The sequence below is a fragment of the Strix uralensis genome, chromosome 8 (assembly GCF_047716275.1).
Source record: "Strix uralensis isolate ZFMK-TIS-50842 chromosome 8, bStrUra1, whole genome shotgun sequence".
NCBI lineage: Eukaryota > Metazoa > Chordata > Aves > Strigiformes > Strigidae > Strix > Strix uralensis.
Window position 1 is genome coordinate 2630410 of NC_133979.1, and position 23056 is coordinate 2653465.

At 40.2% G+C, this 23056-nt stretch overlaps 1 protein-coding gene across 3 annotated transcripts in view; it reads left to right on the forward strand.

Moving 5' to 3' along the window:
• The window catches only part of JAK1 (Janus kinase 1), a 63240-nt gene that overhangs the window by 25661 nt on the left and 14523 nt on the right, over nt 1–23056 (forward strand). For 2 of the 3 annotated variants that reach the window (XM_074875827.1, XM_074875829.1), the window contains exons 2-10: nt 5956–6035; nt 6891–7089; nt 9272–9395; nt 15050–15203; nt 17098–17261; nt 17829–18171; nt 19683–19856; nt 20622–20779; nt 21499–21622. In XM_074875827.1, the coding sequence (XP_074731928.1) occupies nt 6030–6035; nt 6891–7089; nt 9272–9395; nt 15050–15203; nt 17098–17261; nt 17829–18171; nt 19683–19856; nt 20622–20779; nt 21499–21622 (1446 nt within the window). In that variant the 5' untranslated portion in view covers nt 5956–6029. The remainder of the gene's footprint in view (nt 1–5955; nt 6036–6890; nt 7090–9271; nt 9396–15049; nt 15204–17097; nt 17262–17828; nt 18172–19682; nt 19857–20621; nt 20780–21498; nt 21623–23056) is intronic. The other variant, XM_074875828.1, reaches the window with a different exon arrangement.

A 23056-nucleotide genomic window follows, 5' to 3' on the forward strand; every position in this document is an offset into this window, starting at 1 on the left:
TGCTCCGAGGCAGTCAGTAGGTGAACGCGACAGGAGTCTGCTTCCTCTGCTTTTCAGAGTTAGATTGCTAAAAATGGAAATATATAACATCTGTTAATATAAGCGTGCGAATAATGAAGGCTGGCTGACATACCCGATCATATGCACCCTGTTTTTCAGTTCTGAAGAACTTTGCTGCGTGTTTCGTATTTTTGCTGAAAATTTCCATTTTATGCGCTCTCAGCTTGATTTTTTTTTTTTTTTTTAAAACAAAGTTTTACAACATAGATCACTCATATCATAGAATGAATACTATAGAAAAACCCAAGGGGAATTAGTATTTCTGGTTTTGGGCCAGAGGTAAACAGCATGTGGTGAGATCACTCTGAGTAACAGCATAAAAGAAAATAAATACTGAATTGCACATTCAGTGAAAGAGTTCTGTGGAAAAAAAATAGCATGTGATCACATACATAATGATGAAATATTGCATATGCATAGAAATGACCCAAATATCATTAAAAAGGCAACCTCATTCTGCCCTGTAGCATCTGGGTTCTTGAATTTCCAGAAATAATACTTTAAAAGCTTTTTTTCTTCAGAATGACTGGAAAGAAACATCCCCAGAAAAGAGCACTGATCATAGTTATTATAGTTAATCTTAAATTATTTGTTCTTAGCAAATGGGAGTGTTGAGAGCTGAGTTAGTGTAGGGAGCAGATCCCCAGGTCAGAAGACGACATGGGCACCGCAAGCAGCAGGGAAGGAGGCCCTGAATCTGTTGCTGTCCTCAGACTTACTTGGACAAGAGTTTGAGACTTGAAGGAGCTCTGTATACAGTCATGTTCTACTTTAAGGAAAATTTTTTCCCTTTCTCTTTCCAGTGAGCTTTATTAATCAAGGCTGGTCCCACCTTTGTCTACTGCAGTGGTGGCTGTGCCTTCCCAGGGCTGCTGTAGGAGGGCGGTTGGTCAACGGTGCGATGGCCCCTCCAGAGATTTAGGATTTTAATGTGCTGTTTCATCACTGTTTGCTATCGCATCGTTGCTGTCATTTTATCTTGTTAAAATTGATGAAGTTGAGTGCCTTGTTTTATTTTAAATGAGTCTCTAATAGGTTATGCTGGATTAGATGCATGGCCTGTGCTGTACAGGCTGTGACAAGTTTCTTTACTAGTGTGTTGAAAAAATAATAATAATTGAGAACTTTTGGGCTGACATAAACTATGAATATGACAAAAATGGCATGCCCCACACGCTTAAGGAAAGCCTGTCTAATACTTTCTTAGCATAAGCAATCATAAACATCCCCTGGCTCTGTCCCTGTCATGAAACCAGAAACTAAATTGACTGAGAGGGGGGGAAAAAAGAGGAAGAGCTTGCAAATGGTGCTTCAAACCAAGTTCTGGTTTGGTCAGATTTGATCTGGGATTTTCCTCTCCTCACATTTTAGGGACTTTTGCCCTTAAAACAAACGTGCATCTTTGCATTTTGCTTCCATGATCTTTGTCTATAGTGGAAATGTGGATAGCACGGGGACAGTGGTGTAGCAGGGCTGGTGTGTGGGGGTAAGTAGTACTGGCCGGCGTCTTGTTTTTATGTCGGAACCCCCCAAAACGAGCAGGAAGCAAAACTTGCATTTTAAATCCGAGAGCAGGTCTCAGTGCGCACGTTTGCCTCAGGTTAAGCGTTGATGTGCGCTGGGGGTGTTTCTTAAAGCCTGTGCAGGTTTTGTGTTTTCCTTTTGCCCATTAAAATGTGTTATGAATGGAAACCAAAGGGTGCTGGGTCTGTGGGGTCCAGCCAGGACAGGCAGCGCGTGCAGGCAGCAGCTTTCTGGCAGTGGAGGGCATTTCTCCTGGCAGGCACGGCTGCTCTGCTTGGATCTCCTCCGCATCGCAGGGAATTGCAGCAGCTCTGCTGGGAGAAATTTAAGTGTGCCCCACTGGGAGGGAGAAAACTGAGTTAGGGTAAAAAACCCACAAACCCCTTGTCTCCATGAGAGGCTAAGCTGTGTGGCATCTACAGCCTTGTTTGAGCTCAGGTGAGATGTTTTCTTAAAAATGCCCAGTGGAGTTTGGAGACAGCATCTGTTGGTGGCTGACATCTTCAAGTATCTCCCAGCTGACAGCTTTATCCTCTCTTTCCTTACTCAAGGGAAGCTCTTTTTGTGTTTTGGGGTATTTTTGTCGATGTGGGTGGGGGGACCCTTCGCAGGGCCAGGTGCAGACATCCCAGCTTCACAGGAGGCTTCGGAGCCAGGCTTTCCCAGGCTCCTCCTTCCACAACTGTGGATTAACTTCTTTCTGGTTCAAGGAAGATTTGCAAATAATTTTTGAAGTATTTAATTTATGCCTTCGCCTTTTCTGTCCTTGATTTTTGAGGCTTACAAAAGTTTAAAGGGGTTATTTAACAAATAGTGTTGTACATTTGGGTTTTTTCCTTAGAAATGCCGTGACTATTGGGCTTGAAAACTCTTCTTTTATTGAAGAGATCTTGGCTGTGGCAAGTCATAGACAGGAACTTGAGTTTTTACCAAATATTATTCTCTTCCAGATAGTTCATTGAGTCTTAATAGTTTAATAGCCATACCAGAAACAAACTGATTTTAAACAACCCACCTTTAGAATTCTCTCTCCCTATTTTTGAACTTTTCATCTTTCTGATACCAGAATTTTGTGAGGGCTTCATCTGTGTATGAGAAAAAAATACTTTCTCTGGGCCCAGATCTGTTTGTTGACCTCATTTGAAGAAATTAGGTGTGAGTTTTGGCAACTGTGGGTGCCTGGTTTTGTTTTTGTGCACCCAAAATCACTAATTTCGTGATTGTAACTTGAGCACAAAGGATGAATCGTTGTCCCCCTCTGCTGGTGGTGCACCGGGCTGGGGATTGGCTCACTCTGCCAGCTAGCTGAGTTACTCTGCGGCTGAAATACAGACTTTTAAGAAGGTGGCAAGTATGTGTATACACTGGTCAGGATTTTAAATGACCAGAAAAACCCTTTGCTCTGGGGAGCACACAAAAGGCCTATAATGCAGGTGGAGTTAACAAGGAGTATCTCGAGAAGAGCTGTCCTACCTTTCCCTATCTATTTTGCAGCATGCAACACAAAAGGCTCTTTCACCATGAGAAACAGAAATCAGGTGGAGAGAAAATGTGCTTTGAAAAAAGCAAATGCTGTCCTGTCAGTCAGACTCCCAGCAGAGCCTGAGCGCATCCCTGTCGTGCTACGTCGCGTGCCCCGGAGTAGTGCTGCTCGGAGAGGGCGGGTTAAGTGCTGAGTAGTGCTGCGAGAATGAGCGGGGGAAAGTGGAGCTTGTCGTGCAGGGAGTGGAGCATGGTGCAAGCCAAGCAAAATGCAGTCTGAGAAAGGATACAGCTGGTATCTGCAAGTTGATCAGGGAAACCTTCACGAGGGAGGGAGGTAATCTGCAGAAGATACACGAAACACAATGGTCCGCTGAGGCTCTGAAACCTTTTAAGTGGGAAAGGGTAAAAATCCCCATCAGATTTCTGAGATGAAGCATGAGAGGTGTGTAATGTGATGCCTGAGATTGCCAGAGACTGAGCATAACGGGCGTGGGGAGCTCTGAGTCACGCACACGGGACCGGGGTGAGCCTGGCATGGGGGACAGTCGCTTGGCTGCTGGTCCGTGCCTGTGGGCAGCGGGGTCTGGAGGAGCAACAGGCTACCCTGACCTGTGTGTACGTGGTGTCACTGTGCAGGCCTGGTGAGAGGTGCTACTGCTAGGACAGAGCAGGAATTGGTCTTGTTCAAAGGAGACTTTTTGGAAGATTAAGATATATTTTTAAAAAGGTGAATTCCTGACACCGAGCATGGGAATATCTGTGAAACTCATAAGTATATAGTAAGTTAGAGACTGGGTGTTGGTTTGTTTGGTTCATCCTCAGAAGCATATTGTAAATGAAGCAGCACTTAAGGTTCTTCTGTATTCTGAGAATTGCTGCCATGGTTAGAAACAACAGTACGAGCTATTAAGCAAAACCAAAGAATGCTATGTTGAAAAGCAACAATTTTGATTTATGTATCTGCAAGGAGGCAATGGTCTTATATTTCCCTTCACATTTTAAAACATCTGGACAATCTTTTTAATATTATGCCCACACAGACATTAAAATGTATTGAGGTTCAGTTATAAGATGTGTCATTTAAAAGGGAGTGTTTTCAATTAGATTAAAGCTAATATCTTTAACGTTTTGCATTTAAATTTTCTGGTGCTGTGCAGAAATAATTACTGGCTTGTCTGCGTGTTCCAGTAATCATGCTCTCAATTACTTCTTCCCCATATTATTGCTGAGGGAATGTGTCTGGAAACTGAAATTTCGCATTAAAGTGGCACGGATAGAAGGAACATGCAATTTCATTGTAAATGCATGCTGTGCTGTTAAATGTTATTCTTTCTATGATAGTATCACATTTGCTGGGTGCTTTCCAAGTGCCAGGGAAGCTTGTGCAGCAGTGTCAGACTTTCTCCAGATTAAACCTAACGCTTATAAAGCAATATTCGTTGGCCTGCTGTATCAGATTAAGGCCTAATGCTGTTGCAGCAAAAAACGATACACATTTAGTTCAAGTGTAATTTGGCAGGGATAGAGGAGAAGAGAAAAAGGGAGGGATGGAGAATACAAATGGAGGAATCTTTCAGCCTCAGATGAGTGATAGGCAATGTTTACCATTTAGTTTAGACACATTTTGTCACATTTAGTTTACTGCCACACTTAGTGACTACCCCAGGAGACTCAAGTGGGATGGTTTTCCCTTGAGAGCGTGGAGCCGTGGCTGGCAGGCAGTGATGTGGGACCACTGCCAGAGCATGGGAGTCCCTCTGGAGATGCAGAGCAGAGTCCTACATCCTTCTTCAAGGAGTCCAGACTCCTTCCCCATCTGACTTATTCCCATGCCAGTGGGAGAGGAGCAGCCTGTCCACCTTTGTACATGAATGTGCAGACATGCCTTCCAGGCACACCAGCTCTTTTGCTGATGCTCCATGCTCTACCATCAGGGCTGGACTAACTTGCCAAGTTAGATGCCAAGACTTCTTGCCAACACCCATTCTTCCCCTCTCTTCTTCTTAAGTAGTAATCCCTGTAGCGTCTTGTTGATTTTACATCCCTGGCATCAGACAATACTTTAAATAGAGGCGCTGTCACACCTGCCATTAAAAAAAGATGGTATTGATACTTCCCAGGTTTGCTTCAGGTGATAAGGAATAACTTCTGACTGTGGGTGGGAGTAGTTTTGCAAACCAGCCCCAGAATGCTGAGGTAGTTTGTGGTGTTAGATAAGGCTTTAAAAAAAAAAAAAAGTAGTAGTCTCTTGGAAGGTGCCCCTGCTGCTCAAAGGCACTGAAGTCATGGGCTGTGCTCCTTGTGAACGAGGTTCTGCTGAGAGAAATATGACCCTTGCAATGATACTCCCTTGGGTAGTTTCCTTATTCTCTGCTGCCCATGCAGGGCTCTGTACTTTTCATAGAGAAAAGGAGAATAAAACAAAGTAAAAAAGACTGGTAATCTGGAAGCAGAGGAAACAATAGAGACTAGGGAAGAATTGGAATTAGCAATATGTAGTTAAAAATCTAAAGAATAAAGTGACTTCAAAAGCCATGAAGGAGATAAAGAATGCTCCTTAGGTGTCACAGCTAAGGGTTGCAATGAGTATGACACCAAAATGATGGTTGATTCTCTGAAAATATGAAAAAAAAAACCAAACCCAAGGAATAACCAAGGCTTTTCCCCTCTTTTGCGTCTCAGTCAGTGCACCCAAAAGAAATCAGTAGACTTACACAGACTCCTGGATGCTTGCTATGACTTTGAGGCTAGATCTAGATCTCAGTTATATTAATAGAAAGATTCCCTTGGATTGCAAGTGGCATTTTATCAGTCTGACCATATATTTTGTGCTCAAACTGTACAAAGACATTCCTGACAATTTTTAATTTTTTTTTTTTTTTCCAGCCAGAGTCAAGTTGCTCTTGGAGAGCATCAAGATAATCCATTTCAGTTGCATAGAGGATCAGTCAGTCACATAAATGCAGGTGCGTTGGCACTTGAGGTTTGGTTTTGTTTGTTTGTTTTTTGGTGGGAGGATTAATTTCATAAACTACAGAATTGGTGGTTTGGGCTGTTGTTATTAATTGAGCTAAAGCTTAGTAAAACACAGAACACAGACCCCATAATAGCCAGAGTGTGTGTTCATCTATTTCCTTTCTGCTCTTTCTATTTAAACACTGGGTATAAAATGCAACATGCATTTTTGAGTCAGAGCTGTCTCGTATGCATTCTTGGCAGTCTAAAAGCTATTGCATTAAACCTACTTAGTGCTACCCTTCTGGAGAGAGAGAGAAGTAACAATAAAAAATAACTCTCCAATAAAGCTTGTTTCACCATGATGCATTAAGTATCAGGAGTTTAAAAAACAAAGGGTGAGAGCAGAGAAACCGATCAGAAATATTTAGCTGTTAAGGAGATTGTAAAAAAAGAAGCTCTTTTTTTTTTTAAAAAAAAAAGGTAATATAAATTGTACCGTTTATATTACCCAGCTTCAAGTATTGTTTTTCAGCCAGTTAGGTGCTTAAGGATGTGAAAGTTATTCCTGCTTTACAGTAAGAAGAGAGACCTTCTAGAATAGTTGAGGAACCACCAGAACAGAAGGGAACAGAGTTACCAGAAACAGAATAATCACTGACATTTCTTTTATCTCTTTTCCCTTCATTTGTGAAAAGTACTGATTTTGAATAATGAGGTTCCCCATGTGAAGACTTGGAGAAATGCTGTGCCTAGCCCATCATAGTATGCAGTAGCCTCATTAAGCAATGTATTTGTTTTTTAATTAAGCAAATATTCAAATGCTACTTCACATTTTCTTTAACTGTTTTTTCCTCTGCTTTCAGTATCTAAACGTAAAAGAAGATTGCAAAGCCATGGCTTTCTGTGCAAAAATGAGGAGCACAAAGAAGAGCGAAGTAAACCTGGAAGCTCAGCATCAGGGTTTAGAAATACTTTTCTACCTGCAAGATAAAAATCCCATTTGTTACACCAGTGGCGAGTTTACCTCAGAGGACCTGTGCATTGAAGCTGCCCAGAGGTGTTGTGAGTATATGGATTTTATATAAGTTCTCAGTGGCAAGGCCTGACAGTATCGAAAGTGATGCCTCCTCTGCAAGTGAGTCAGTGTTTGTAGAAGAAATACGCGTTACGTAGTCTAGGATGGAAGATTTTGCCAAAGGTCTGTTTGGGCAGTTCTTAAACTGCCTGGAGTGGAAGAAATGGTGGGAGAGTCTGTCTTGAGATTCGTATGAAGTGATGATCTCCCACCCTGGTTTCTGGCAGATACAGATTTTTAAATTTGAGTGGGATGATTAGGTTTTTTTTAAGAGGAGACACCATATACAAATAAGTTAACACAAAGCTGGTTTTACCTCATATACTAGTTGGTAAGCCTCTCTGGATCTGTCCTGTGTTGTAAAACATTTTGGAGAGGGCTAATTAAAAACCCAACAAAACCTATCTGCTACTTTTCTGGCTTTAGTTTTCTGTTACCTGACACCTCTTTGCAGAGGGTGATTCACCAGTTCAGATTACCTGAACTGCACACAATTGCGGTAATGCATAAACGTATAATGAAGATTTCTTGCTTTGTCACTGTGGTCCTTGACTCATCACAGTATTTGAACGTATATGTAATGCTACCGGAATTAGTGGATTTAATCTATGTTTGAGCCTCATGAGCCAGTGTACTTTTATATTTACAGTGCTATAGTTCTTCCTGCCCTGAGCCCTATTTTGTGTTCCCCAGGCTTCGTGGAACACTGAATATTACTTAGCAGATACAGGAGTGATGAATCTGGCTGTATAAACAGGCAAACTGGGCATAAGATTTTCTGCAGCTTTAAAATGTTTTCTTTTCCCATGTCATCTTGATTCTTGTAACATTGAGTGCCCTTCGGTTCCTTTGTCTAATTGCCTCTCTTCCATTGGAAAGGCAGGAATGATGGGAATCTGAAGGACATATCAAATAAGTGCACATGTTATTTTTGAATAGTTTTAATGAAAATGAGGAGTACATAAACCCCACCTGTTTATGTCAGCATGTAAGAGCTGTGAATTGCTGCTGTTTGTATGGGTGTGAACCCACATACTATGTGACTGCTTGCTGTAATTTCTGGTGGAAGTTTAAAACCTTTGAAGAAATTACTTAAAGTGAGCTTTCCTTAAGGGAACTTCTTTCTGACTTCTCTCACTTTCCACAAACTCCACAGCACATGGTAAAGTCTCACCCATTTCAGCAGACCTGTGATGCTGGTCTCGGCTGTAAATCACAGCTTGAATGTTAAACCATTGCTGTCATCTATGTCTTGCTCATTGACCTGCAGAAGGCAGTGACTGCCCAACCCCACCTTCTGTGAACTTTGCAATTAGGCTGTTCAGTTTTTATTTCCTTGGCTTCTCTTCTTCCTTTCTGCTCTCTCTCCCCAATTTGCCATAGAAGTGGTTTCACTGAATTCTGCAGGACCCCAACAAAGTGCTCTGCAGTTGACCCCATTTCAGAAAGACACTTAAGCTCGTGCTACAGTGCTCACTGCTGACCTGACCAGGGCTTTTGCAAAAAGGTACTGCCTCCTATTGAGCAGGGAGCTGGAGCAAGGAATTCAAACAACAGTAGGCCTGAAAATACACCATAGCCTGTTTTCCTCTGGGATGATGTAAAAGCAAAGGTTAAAGCAGGTCAGCCTAGACATACGAGTCAAAGTCTGTTCTTTGTTGGAAAACCCTCTGTTGAATTAGCAAAGAATGGAAAAAAGACACATTATGCTTTCTGCTTGTTTGCTAACGAGAAGGGGATTTTCATTGTTTCACTAAAACCTTCTCTTTCAACTAGGGGAGTAACATTTATTGACAAAATAAAACTGACAACGAAGTTGTGGTATTGCTGAGTGGTTTTGTTAAAGCACCCATTTCTGTGATCTGGAAAAAGTGAAGATTTTTAAGTAATTTCCTCTTAAGTTAGATCTTTCTCAAAATCAGAGTAAGTTGAATGTTAGAAATAGCTGAAATGATATGCTCTTTCACACACAATAAAATGATGGAGTGAACCAATGTGCCATTGCAGTTCCACGTTAACCATAACTTTCTAATGTTTGTTTTAAATTTCGGTTTCTTTTTACGGTCTATTTTGCAAGGTCAGGTATTTGCTTTATGGATTTATATTTTCGGGGCGTGCATATGTATTGCAGCCTTGTGATTCACATGTTTGTTTACTTTTCTCTGACAGCTATATCTCCTCTCTGCCATAACCTCTTTGCACTGTATGATGAAAACAAAAAGCTCTGGTATGCGCCAAACCAAGTCTTTAAGATAGATGAAAAAACATCACACCGGCTCCATTACCGAATGAGGTAAGTGCAAAATCTCAAAAGTGATTCCTTAACCACAGGTAGATGCTCTGACTCGTACTACTGAACTCACTGAAGAATCAGGAAAGCAAAACCAAAATAAGCAGCTTGCTTTTCAAAGCAGAGATAAGAGATTAACAGTAAAAGCTTAAAACGTCTCCTGATTTTTTTGCCTTTGCTATATAACCTTGACAAAAGCCCCAGAAGTTGAAAAAACACAAGAACCTCTATCCACAGAGCTGTAGGTGACTGAATTAGCTAAAAGCTAAATTGAAAAAATGGCTCAAAAATGTTTTATTATGTCAGTATTTTGCATGTTTCCATCTCCGTTTGAAGTATTCAAAGTGAACTGTACTCCTACTGAAGTCAATGGGAATTTTACTATTACCTTGAAAGGAAAAAGCAACATGCTATTGCTTTTGAAATTCTCCTCTAGGACTGTAGGGGAATCTGTGTGACCTTGCTGTGGGTGGCATGCACTAGACTGGAGAAGGCATCAGAAAATAGAACCCATTGTTCCCAGGATCTGTGTCCATCATGTACCATCAGGTTATATTTCAGGTGACGTTCTTAAAATACAGCACATAACCTGTGGAGATTTCTGGGGCTGAATGGGTACCCAGCCCTCGTCCCCTGGAAGATGAAAGCAGTAATGCTGACAGCTGTCGAGCACTCTCACATACTCTAGCTAAATGGAAGATGTCCTCCTTTTAGGATTTGATAGAAATCTAATTCTGGACATTATCCTGCTTTCTTTTTTTGATTTTTATTCTGACTTGCATCAATATGAGCTTTAAGTGTATGATACGGGAAAAAAACATATGGAATAAGCTTTGCTTCCAGGAATAATTAGTCTACAAACTTAAGCCATCTTTCTAAAGCAAGTCCACAGATCATTTTTGTAGATTCTTCAAGGTACAACTGTAGGTAAATATTCCCTCTTTGCCTTGAAATGTAATACTCACATACATGGTCAGTTTGGGCTGTAGAGAAAAAACTTCAAGCTGTATGCATTTTAACATCTTTTTCCTGATCATCTGTAGTTAGACAACATGACTATCACTTGTACATCCCAGTGAGAGGACTGGCATGTATAAACCCCAGGTTGTGCATCCAGTTTTCTAGGCTTATTAGAGAATAACCATCACTTTGCTTATGGGGGTACAAAGAGAGAGCTTTGAAAATGTGGGTTTTGAACTGAGGTGTTTCAATTCTGATTACATTTGTGCCAGACTGGAATTGTTACTGTTGTTGGGTGAACTGTTAGGAGAGAAAAAAATACTGACAGTCAACAAAAAGGTTTTTCAAATAATTATAATACCTATGCCTATATTTAGAAGAGAAAGAGGTTACTCTAGTCTTTTCGTTTTTCTGTAACAAGTCTATTAGTGGTATTAATGACTTAACCTTGGCTAATCTCAGCCTTAAACAGCTGTGATTAAGTTTGGCAGATAAACGCCATACAGTAATGGAATTGAGTGACTCTAAAAGAAGCTCTGAGGACTCTAATGGCCTCTTACAGAGCATTAAGTGCCCCTTCTTGCTTTAAGAGATCAGTCAGATTAACCATATACTGGATAATAAAATTTCTTGGTGTAATGTGAATCTGGGGCGTTTTCCCCTGATACTGAAATTCTCTGATGTGGTGTGCTTTTCTCAGGAAAAGAAGGTAGTATTTTAAAACTGTAGTTGTGGGAATTTAATCCTCTGATGAGAAATATGATGCTGTTTTTAACTCAATTTTTAAAAAATAATGTTCACTGTGTTTGATGTTTATGTTTCTGCTTTGAGTGAATGGTGAGAGCTCTCTCAAGGTACTCTTCCATTTCTACTGCATCTTACTTGCATGGTGGGTAACACCACCTTCTTTAAAACTGCTTTAACAGCTCCCTCTTATAAATCTTCTTTGGCTGTTGACATCTCAATCAGATTTTAGGTATATGGGCAGAATTACTCTATGCTGAACTTTATTTTCTGGAAATTTTCCTGTTCTACAGTTTTATAGAATGAAGCTATGGAAAATGCCCTGCTTTCTGTATTTAAAAGTTCTGGTGGTTTATTTTCTTAAGCATTGAATTGGGATTTGAAGTTTGGCAGGGGCATCTCTTTTGTCAGATGTACTTCATGCATGAAAATTAGCAAGCTTTGGGCCAATAGCACGTATTTAGAATAATTTCATATGCATTTAAGAAGAGTTTATATGCATTTAGGTGCTAATCTAAAGACTCCTGTCTCCCTAGAAATGCTGTTGTGTATTGGTGAAATGGTATTTTACTTTCTTTCATTTCTAATCTATTGTGTGTCTTGGCTTGGGCATCTGAACTGAGATCAGGGCTGAGCACTGAAAAATTATGAGCAACGCAGGATTGCGAAACTGTTCTCTAAATGAATATTGTTTATTCTGTGCTTTGCAAGAGGCAGAATGCCTCTTGAAAAAGGAAAATGGTCTGAGCTTATTTAATAGTGCAGTGTATTGGACTGTATATATCATCTAGAGACTAAATCATTTCTATGTGGACAACCTTATTTCTGAAATTTCATTGCATTGATAGGTTTAATTTATTCATGTCCTATTAAAATTATATATCTAAAATCAAAGGTATGTGACTGAGTAGTTTCAAATGCTTTTAGAAGTTTGGTTTTTCTCCCACTGCTGAAAGCTTTAGATTTGTTTTCTGCCTGTGTTGACTTCCCGTCCTCCTCTCCCCATCAGATCTGTGCCAGCTGGTACACTTTTGGTAATATTTTAAAAGGAGTTGCTTTTGACTAGAGACTTTGTAACTAGCTCTATATTTTTTTCACTTGCCTGAAGTTTAAAAAAAGCCAACCAGTTTACAACATGAGAAATTACAGTATTTTGTAATATCCTGGAGTAATTAGCACACCAGCTGATGGAGGAGGAGTTTAACTGTTCCATGGCTGGACTGTGTTTAAGCCAAAGGTAGCAGTGTTTCTTGGCATGGAGAAGGGACCCAGTATCCATTTCTGGAAACTCTGGAAAGAAAGACTATCAGAGCTGCTATAGGTGAAAGACAAGAGCAGGTCCCCCTCCAGCATTTCCACCACTGCTTGGCCAGATTGAATGGGTGAAGTAAAAAACTGCTGCTTCCCAGGGTGACCCGCTCGGGCTGACTCCCAAAATCCACCCCCGCCGCTGGCTCTCGCCTGTGCCGCAGGTGCCTGCCCTGGGCCAGAGCGCTCTAAGGGAGGGGTAGGTCGTGCTCCTGAAACTCAGGAGCACGCAGTCTCCTTTCCAGCCCCTCTGCAGGACTTCTGGATGGGAAAGATTGTGCTCCCATTTCTGTTTGTGAAAGTGGAATAGTAATAATCTGTCTCCCTTTCACCATAAGTCCATCAGACTCTTCAAGGCAGACTCTCCTTTATTTATATGGTTCCTCAAACAATGGGGCTCTTAATTCTTATTGTAACTTTTAAGTGTTGTCTTAATCAGTGCAGTTTAATAAGGAAAGGAACAGATTCTCCTCTCAGTTACAAACAATACACAATACCTTGCTGATAATTCTTTTCAGGAAATACGAAAAGAATTGGAGTTATTAATTATCACTCATCTTATAAAGGAGCATACGGAAACAAAGTCATTTCCTGGAGGCAGAAGGATTTGCTTTGCTCTGGTTTTTATGCTTCATCCAAAGGAGTTCTGCGGTATCTTACAGTACTTGTCACGAGTTTTTGGCATAGTTGTGTGTTGGTGTTCCTACTCATGCTATAGCTATGTGCTTTTTGGGGACTTAAAAAGACTTCTCAAAATGAAGGGATGAACAGAAACACTGCACAGAAAGGCTCATCTCTTTAAGAGTAATTTGATACGTAATCCTTCGTTTGAACGATCAAGTTCTTGTACAGATAATGTGTGATTAAAACATGTGGTGCTGAACTAAAAATACTGATTTTTATTTTGCTCTTTGAGATCCTTACTCTGCACTGAGACTCATACACACCAGTCTCAACTACTGCAGAATTGGGGTTTGATCCATGAACTCCCATTCTGGTCAGAAACAAGTCATAAAGATATAGCACATATTTTAAAACACACACTTTTGCATGCGGGTTGTTCTGCACCATAATGTTCCTAAGCATTTGTCAGTTGACTTACTGCCTTCCTGCTGTCTTCCTGTCTTCAACATATCTCTTGCAATTTTTATTGCTTTATATTTGAAATGAAACTGCTTGGGCAACATAGTAATTTTTTTTTTTTTATTTCAACAGATTTTTATTTTTTTTTATTTCAACAGATTTCTTATTTGTAATCTTAAAATGTGTTCATAGATTATAAGGTAGTTTATCTATTCAGCTTTTTCTTTCAGTGTATTTCCAATTCAGGAGTTGGATATACCCATCACATGCCTCAACATTTTCTACCTAAAACCTTAGTTTTTTTCCACTCACTTTTTCTTTACTACTTCTTCTATGTGCAGTGTCTGTTAACATTCATGTTCATTTGTCTTTTTCCTGTGTAAAGCTGTTTGATCTCATTTTGGTCACAAAAATTCTTTATGATTTTGATCACATATTGAGGTAGACATTAAAAGTTTTGCTGTTGTGATATCATGGTAATGTGAAACAAATTATGCGATGCTCACAGTGGTCGCTGTGTATCAGAAATGTCTGATTTCACCCCATCCTCTGTATTAATGCAGTAATATATATATATACAGTGCAGTAATTCTGCACTGTTTGCTCCTGCTAGTGCTGAATGCTCCTCTGGAATTAGATTGACATATTCTTACAGGAATCATTCCTACTTAGCAGTTGGGTGAATCTGCTCTGCTGTAACCATTTAATTGTAAGTAGTTCATGATCATGTACAAGACATGAACCTTTGAAAAAGGCACATTGATTCAAACTAGATTTAACTAAACTTTACTTGATTTAAATGTTACTGGAATGCAGATAAACAAATTTCTGGAATAATTTAGGCAAAGATTTCTCAAAAGGTGCTAACAGCTTGAACTCAAAAATTTCATTAATTTTCAGTAGATGCCAACTCCTTTAGCAGGTTTTTAACTAAATAGCTTTGTGTGCGGGTATGAGTAAAAAGCTTGTTTGTAATATACACAGGGGATTGACTGTGTCCCTTTAAAACTGGGTGATCTGAATTAGTACCTTTTCCACTAGCTCCATCCAAAACCAAAGGGAAGCAGAAATTCCAGGGAGTGAGGCATAGCAATGTTCTTCCCTGTGCCTGTAGAGGAGGCGGTCTGAAGTCTCGTTAACCCTTTAGATGAGTCGTTTGATCTTGGAATCCAAACACCAGCTGTTGGTTAATGCACAGTAGAAGCATTACGCTCGCCTACACCGCTCAAGCGATGTCAGAGGTGATGGAAGCCTACTTGTCATTGGAGTGGTGCCTTCTTGTTCAGTGGACTGTGCAGGGACCTGACGGGCAGTTAAGAGTGAGGTAGTGTTGGGTGGAAACGCTGAAGACCTTTGACTGAAAGACTGTTTTTCCCCAGTTCCTCAAGCCAGGCGTGCAGTTTCAGCAGTGGACCACTTCAAGTTGCAACCTCAGGGCAGAAGACTGATGGATTTTGACTTGTAACTGGTTTTCTTTTAAAAGTTCAAATTATCTATCTAATGTAAATAGAGGATTTCCCCAAAAGTTTCTAAAGTTTATTTTATTCCTCTTTTCTTGCAAGATACTACTTTACAAACTGGCATGGGACTAGTGAAAACGAGCCCTCAGTGTGGAGGCATTCACCAAGGAAGGCAAAGAACTCTTATGAGAAGAAGCTGGCGCCAGAAGGAACCCCTATACTAGATGCAAACTCATTGGAATACATCTTTGCACAGGTAGGAAGTTGCTTGCAAGTATCTCTGCCATTGTAGTCACACCAAAACTACTTGATCCAGTAGAAACTGCTTTAAAGACCTATTTTCAAACTTCTAAAGAACATGTAACCTTACCTGTTAGTATTGGTGTTTTCTTCATACTTCTGCATGGTGGAGAGAAGAGAATTTGCTACATGAAGAACAATCTGCCCATATGCAGCATATGTAAAGAAACTGTCTATCTCACAGTCCAAAAAGGGCTATATTTTTTTAGCATACTTTTAATATAAATATTTTTGAATATAAATACTATCACCTTTTCTTTTGCAGAACATTTGCACATAACATTAACATCTGTAGTCCTACACAGGAGCAGTGGCAGTATTAAAACTGGCAGTATGGTGTCCTTTTCATGAGTCTTTTTTACTGTGTGGTGTTGAAATATTGCCTGATAAACCCACTGCCACACAGCCTGCTTACATGCCATTTTTCTGTCCTGTTGTGCCTCCCACTTGTTGGCGGTATGTGCAGCATGCTGGACATGGCAAGTACACAGGGTACCTATTTCAGAAAGCTTGTGCTCTTGTACAAAAAAGTTTGTATACACACAGATGATTTTGCAAACCAGAAATTGTCTGGTTTCACCAAAGAAATGGGAAGATTGAGGTTGATGAAAGCTTGTTAAATGGGCTGGAGAAAAACATGTTTACTGTTAATTCAAAGTCTGAAAATTCTGCAGTAATTATACTCAGAAATATGGTTCTGTCCTTCAGAAAAAGAGATAGCACAAAGCTACTCCAGTGAATCCTTGTTTTGTTGTGAAACCACAACAAAAGAAAATACCATGTTAGTTACAGCTATGTGTGCATTTTAATGGTACCACTTGTGTTATAAAGTAATAAAAGCAGCAAATATTTGTTTCTGTGTTATGAAACTGACTTAGGTCTTGTTTTGTATGAACATTCCTATGTACATGTCTTCAACTCTGCAAAATCACTGAAAACATGCTGCAAACCTCTGTTTTGTCCTTTTTTTTTCTTTCCCTTTTTTTGCGCGCCAGAAAAAAGAATGAAAACACCTTTTAAATGGCAGAATGAGTAGGGACCCTAATGGATATTGTCAGACATTATTGCATTAAGCAGAATTTTACTTTTGGGTAATAACAAAAAAGGCCAAGAAAACCACTAATGCTAGTATAAGGCAACAGAAATGTCTTTGCTCTTTGGCAATGAAATGTTTTTCAGACTGTCCCAGAGCAAGGTGGCTGCCACAGAGTTTGCAATCTTGGCTCTGAGGTGTGGGTTAGAGCCAGTGCCTGAGGTTCATAGAGACACCAGGTGATGAAGGGCAGAGATAAAGCAGAGACACAAAGTATTTCTTGTGTACCAGAAAAAAAAAAATCATGAAGGTGCTAGAAGGGGACAGGGGTGATGCTTTCCTTAGTTAACTACAAAAAAAGTGAATTTTTGGTGGACTAATATATAGAAGAAGGGGATGGGGGTTTTGGGGGGTGTCTGAGCAGGGCAGGTGTTCTCCCTGGGTGTCTATACCCGTTCTTGGTGAAAGTCACAACGCCGTGGGGTGGATGCGCTGTGGCCATTCCACCTGTTCCACAAATTGTCACTTCAAAAGACTACTGTCGGGCATAAATGTTGGTGTTTCTTCTTAAATAGGCAGCGTTTGTGGGGTGACCAGTGCTTGCCTGCCCGTGTTTCTGTTTCACTGATTGAAGAGAAGACTGCATCTATTGCACAGCTCTTCCCTTCTTCCCCTACCCCTCCCTGGCCTGGCTTTCAGTTTTGGGTGCCTCGTCTTGCTCAAGGAGAGCCTGTGATCTTGAGACGTGTTGCTTGCTCATAGATAAACTATGACAATTACCAAATCTGATAGCTTTCTTTTTTTGCTTCTGGTTAAGGGTCAGTATGACTTAGTGAAAGGCCTGGCACCAATCCGTGATCCTAAAAATGATCAAGAGGTTCATGAAATTGAAAATGAATGTCTGGGCATGGCAGTCCTTGCGATCTCTCACTATGCCATCAAGAAAAATGTGAAGCTTCCGGAGCTTCCCAAAGATATCAGGTAAGTAGGAATAACTTCTTTGTCACTCTTGGGTCTGCTGTGCTTCTCTTCCAGAAGAGATTTTCAGCATTTTACTTTCCAGAGTCTGTACAGGAGTTAGAAGCTCCAAGACTACTATTGCTGGGTCTTCCTAATCTTGTCAATAGGGATATGTGTTACAAAACCTCAATTTTTTTCTTTCTTGGAGAGTGCTTGAAATCTCTGCAGCTGGTGCACCCAGCATACCAGTGAGTTGGGGACCGATTGACTTGCTGTAAATTCAGGATTCTGGGTTAGTAGGTTCAGAAATAGGAGTGTTGTTAAGTGGCAACCTAATGAGAAAACTGTTAGAATAAATTGTGTTATTGACTGGAGCGGGCTGTATCCATCTGACTAAAAAACCTTTCGGATAAGGTTGTTATTTGAATTTGGCTATTAGTGCTGTAAACCAGTGCTGCAGTACCAACTGCACAGTGATTTACTGCATCTTGTTCTCTGCAACTTTCAAAGTAAGGCAGTTGCACATTTTAAAGAGTTAAAAGTTTAGGAGACAGCAGTATTAACTCACAGCATTGTTTTTCCTTCTAGTTATAAGCATTATATTCCTGAAACTTTGAACAAGACTATCAGACAGAGGAATTTCTTAACCAGGATTCGGATAAATAATGTTTTCAAGCATTTCCTTAAAGAGTTTAACAACAAAACCATTTGTGACAGTAGTGTGTCTCCACGTGATCTGAAAGTTAAATACTTATCGACAATGGAGACCTTGACTAAACATTATGGAGCAGAAATTTTTGAGACTTCATTTTTGCTGATTTCATCTGAGAATGAAATAAATAGATTCAATTGTGGAGACAATGAGATCCTCCCACTATATGAAGTCATTGTAACAGGAAACAATGGAATTCAGTGGAGGCTCAAGCCAAATGTAAGTATCCCTTGATAAATGGGCATTAGAGGATTGCTTTTGGGGGCATAACTGTTAAAAAATGGTCATGATCTTCAGATGCTGCAGATCAGCTTTTTATTGAAAGGGCTTCTTTCACGGGATTATAGGACTATGCAGGTTGGAAGGGGGCTCACGAGGCCTTTAGTCCAACCCCTCTGTTCAGGGTTAGCTTTAAGATCAGACCGGGTTGTTCAGGGCTTTATCCATTCTGGTCTTGAAAACTTCCAAGGATGGACACTGCACAACCCCTGTGGGCAACCTGTTCACCAGGAAAATGAAAGACTGGACTGTATCTGCCAGACCAGACACAAATCTTGAAAGATTAATGTCTGTGGAGACCCTTGTGGTTTGGTGCTCTGTCTTGATATCAAAGTCTGTTAATGCCTTTTCTGTATATGGCACCCCAGGTGCTGTGTTTGCTCATGCTCATAGACTTTTCATGAATAAATTAAAATACACTGACATTAAAGCCAAGCTTTCTCACATCAGTGATATTTTATATGCTGTTCCTGGTTTCAGTGCTGCTAATTGAGGTCACCTTGCTTAACCTCTTCTGTACTTTGTGTACATAAATAGTAAATATGCTCTAGGTTTGAAGGGGTTATGGCATCTTCTACAGCTTTTCTCCACATAATATTGAACAAATAGACCTCTTTTTGCTTGCCTCAGTTCCCCACAGTGATGAGAACCCTGGCGATGGCTATCTTTTGTAGCATAGGAAGTATTGTGCTTCACTCCATTTACATGTAACCTAACTATCTCTATCTCTGATGGAGAATTTCTGTTTTAAATGATAATATTAATGGGGGGGAGGGAAGGAAGAACTGATATTTGAGCAGAAAAGTTTGCAAGAAGTGCAGTCTGTTTCTTGTAAGGCTCCTGTTTCTGCTGATGTATAGATTATATTTATTGAAATGCCTAAACCAAAGACTTTTGTCTCGGTGAGAACCTTTCTGTGACTAGCAGGAAGCTTGCTTGGCCTGAACATTTATCTCTCTTTAAATAAGTAGTTACTAATAATTGTCAATAATTTCTGACCTGTAAGATGCTCAGCTTAATTGTGGTCTGCATGCAGAATTTCATCTGCTGTCAGCAGTTCAGGCATGCAGTGTGAGGAGAATGTGGCTCTTGCTTTTGGGCTGAGCTCTGAGAGAGTATTTCAGATACATAATTTAGACATTTCAGTGGAACCCTTTCAGCCCTGTATTCCCACTGAAAGTTGTTTCTAGCATACTGAGAGAGAGGTAAGTTACCTACTGGTTTCTTTTATCCTCGTGAAAACTGTCTTATGAACAGTTCTGGCCTGAACTATGTCCTTGCAATACAGAGCAATTCACTGAACATGTAAGTGAATTGCTCATTTGCAGCAAAAAGCATTCAAGAATAAAAATAGCTGGATTAATTTGGCATGAATTTTTGTTTAGCGTAGAACCACTATGCTAAATAAAAATGTTTTTATTGGTATACTTTTATCTAAAATATATTTGCAGTCTGTACAGACAGAGAAAGAGAAGAAGAAAAAGACTGATGGCAAAAACAAAAAGGATGAAGAAAAATACAAAATTCGAGACTTGTGGAACAATTTTTCCTATTTTCCTGAAATCACCCACATTGTCATCAAGGAGTCTACAGTTAGCATTAACAAGCAGGATAACAAAAGGATGGTAAGAACCAAACGTTGGAGAGGTTTCCCTCCCATGGGAAGCTGTAGTGACATGGTGTTGTTGGGCAACAAGTGACAACCTCCTTGAGGAACGTTTTCTGATGGGACTCAACAGCTGAATATGCTCTCCTCAACACTGTGCAGGTGCAAAAAACGCTGGTTAGAAGAGCAGCAGGTTGGTGAGCACAGTTATTTTTCTAGATTTGTTGCTGCATACCAGCAGTGCCTGATAACGCTTCTCAGCCCATGGCCTTCCTCTGTACAGCTTGGATAGCCAAAAGCAGCATCGAGAAAGAGGAGTCCAGCAAGGATGGCAGAGGGAGAGGAGACAAATGCAGAGAGATCCTGGGAGGGAGGGAGAGGAGAGTCAGTTTATAGACACCCAATTCTTCTTGCTGTGGGCTGCCAGCTGCTAGAATTTGGAAAGGAGCTGCCAGAGTGCCTTTGGCTTCAAATCCAACGTGACTGCCCCAGTCCTGAATTTCTGGCACTTCACAAAGGCTGGCACAAGAGTTTGCCTTGGAGGTTTTGTGTAGGATTACAGCAGAATATAAATCACACGGGAGAATGGAAGTTTCTAGCCAGTAATGAGCGGAGAGGATAGAGGATGGTCAGTGTTGACTTCCTATATGTATATGGTTTTCTGTTGTAGCTTTCTGGACAATTTTTTAGCCACTTTATACAAAAATTGCTGGCTATTAAAACATTCCTGAAATGTTTTAGTGGAACTGTAAGAATTCTTGACTAAAATACCTTTTTGTTTTAGGAATTAAAACTGTCCTCACATGATGAGGCCCTGTCGTTTGCATCGTTGATAGACGGGTACTTCAGACTTACAGCAGATGCCCACCATTACCTCTGCACAGATGTGGCTCCCCCACTGATTGAGCACAACATAAAAAATGGATGCCATGGACCCATTTGGTTAGTAAAATGTTTCATTTGTATTTTTCCACTTGAATTGTTAGTCCTCTAATAACTACTGCATATTGACTCCATTGAGGGAACCTGACATTTAGAAAGTTGTTGGTTAACAAAAGGTTGTAGAACAACTTACTTTTTTCTAATGCTTATATGGAAAAAACATCAGTGGTTCTCTCTACATCAACTTACTCATCTAGAAAAGCAGTGTTTCCTCACTACTAGAGTATTTTGAGGCTTACTTCACTATTAGCTCTAAAGATCATTGTCAGTTGAACAGATGGGAATATTTTAGTTGAAGTTGAACTCTATCTACACTGGGAGTCCTTGGATGCAGACACAAAGCCTTTGTTTTTTTAAATAATTAAAACAATTATTTTCCCTTCTGCCCACCTTTTCATCTTTTTTCCTTTTATATTTGAAAATGCAATATATAGAAAACTGAGAGCTTACGTGTACACTGTGTTAGATGCAGAATTTCCCCATTAAGTGTCCTAAGAGCTTAATAAAACTTTCTTCCCTTGCTCTTTTGCAGCTAAATGTGAGTGTGTGTAAAACACACAATTAAAGCATGTTTTAATAATAACATCAATATTTCTAAGTTGCTGTTACTCATTTTTGTTCCAAATACAGGATTACTCTCCTGTTTATTCACTAATAATAGATTTTGGATGCGACTGCTCACTTGTTGGTTTTCCTCATTTGTACCTTGGCTCTTTCAGCACGGAATACGCCATCAACAAACTGCGACAGGAAGGGAACGAAGCAGGAATGTACGTGTTGAGATGGAGCTGCACGAACTTTAACCACATTCTCATGACAGTGACTTGTTTTGAAGGCTCAGAGGTATGTCAGGTGTGGCATTCCCACAGTAATCTGATAATGAGCTAAAGACTAGCAGCTCCCTGTAATCCATGTTATATTTATGTTCTTTAGGGCAGAGACTCTTATCTTTGATAGGTGATGCAGCAGAGGGTAGATACTGGTACTCATTAACTTCACTTTCCCGGACTCCTGTGCTATCTCTACAAATATGATTCATTACATCAGAACATTTCCATTCATAGCAATAAAACTGTGCCTGAACGTGATGGAAATTGGTTCTTAAGCTCGTATGGTGTGAGAATGACATACAGAATTTGTCACTGCAACTTACCTACTGTTTCTTGAACGTGGATTTAATTATATGAATGTATTTCTGCTGACACACTGTAGAAGAATAGTGTGTGAGGACAGTTGCCTTTACCTGTAGAGCACCACAGAAGGCGACATACACACTATGGTGGAACATATTTTATGAAAGATGAGTGGGGATAGGTGAGAGAATCAGTTAGAAGTAGAAAAGAAGGATGCAGCAACTGCACAGAAGTTTGGATTTTACTGACTTCACTTGGAAGTCTGCAGCTGACTTGCTGGTTTTGGAAAGGTACTTAAAGTAAGTGTTCATGCAAGAATAATAATAGTGCGAAGGCATATAAATAGTTTTGCTTCTCATAGAAAAAAGTGTTAATAGAATCAGTGCTGAGGTCAAGAAGGAACATTTGAAACAAGAAACAACAAAATAATGAAAAAAACCCTCTTGGAAATAATAATAATTTCTTAGCATTGATATATGGTTCATCTTCTGTAGACGTTTGCAAAAAAAAACGGTATGATCAACACTGTCTTCTAACAGACAGGGCAGCTGAGGCATTGAAACAAGAAATTAATTGTCTTGGAAATCATTCAACCTCACTGCGAGGCTTAGAGAGGACACAGAGGTGACGCAAAGCTGCGGTATGTAGAGGTGAGGAAGCAGGAGTAGAGGGTAGAACTTGAAAAGGCATGGGCTTGAGATAGATGAGTACAAAAGTTCAGGCCTTCTTCCTCAGCACATTTGAATGAAACTGGACAGTTTGAACAACAGCGTGAAATCTTGTTTCACTTGTTGAACAATCTGGATTGTGAAAGGGAGTTCTGCTATTTTTAAGTTGAGATTTTGAAACCGGGGTCCAGATTCTGCAGTTCTTGACCAAGTGAAGAGGAAATCCCTTCTGAAGAGTCAGGGCTTCTGAATACTCTCAGGCTCTGCAAAACACAGAAGCTGGAGTTGGACTTGTTAGATGATTGCATCTTTATGTTGCTCTTCTTCCACTCTGTTATGATGAGCCTTCCTGGGACCGAAGGTTATAGTAATTTTAGTGCCTTTTTCTACTTCCCTGGAGTTTGATTAGAGGACCCTAGCTTAGGAGTAAGTGATTAACTGGTCCTACATGTAATTTCAGAGGCTTTTGGGGAGCT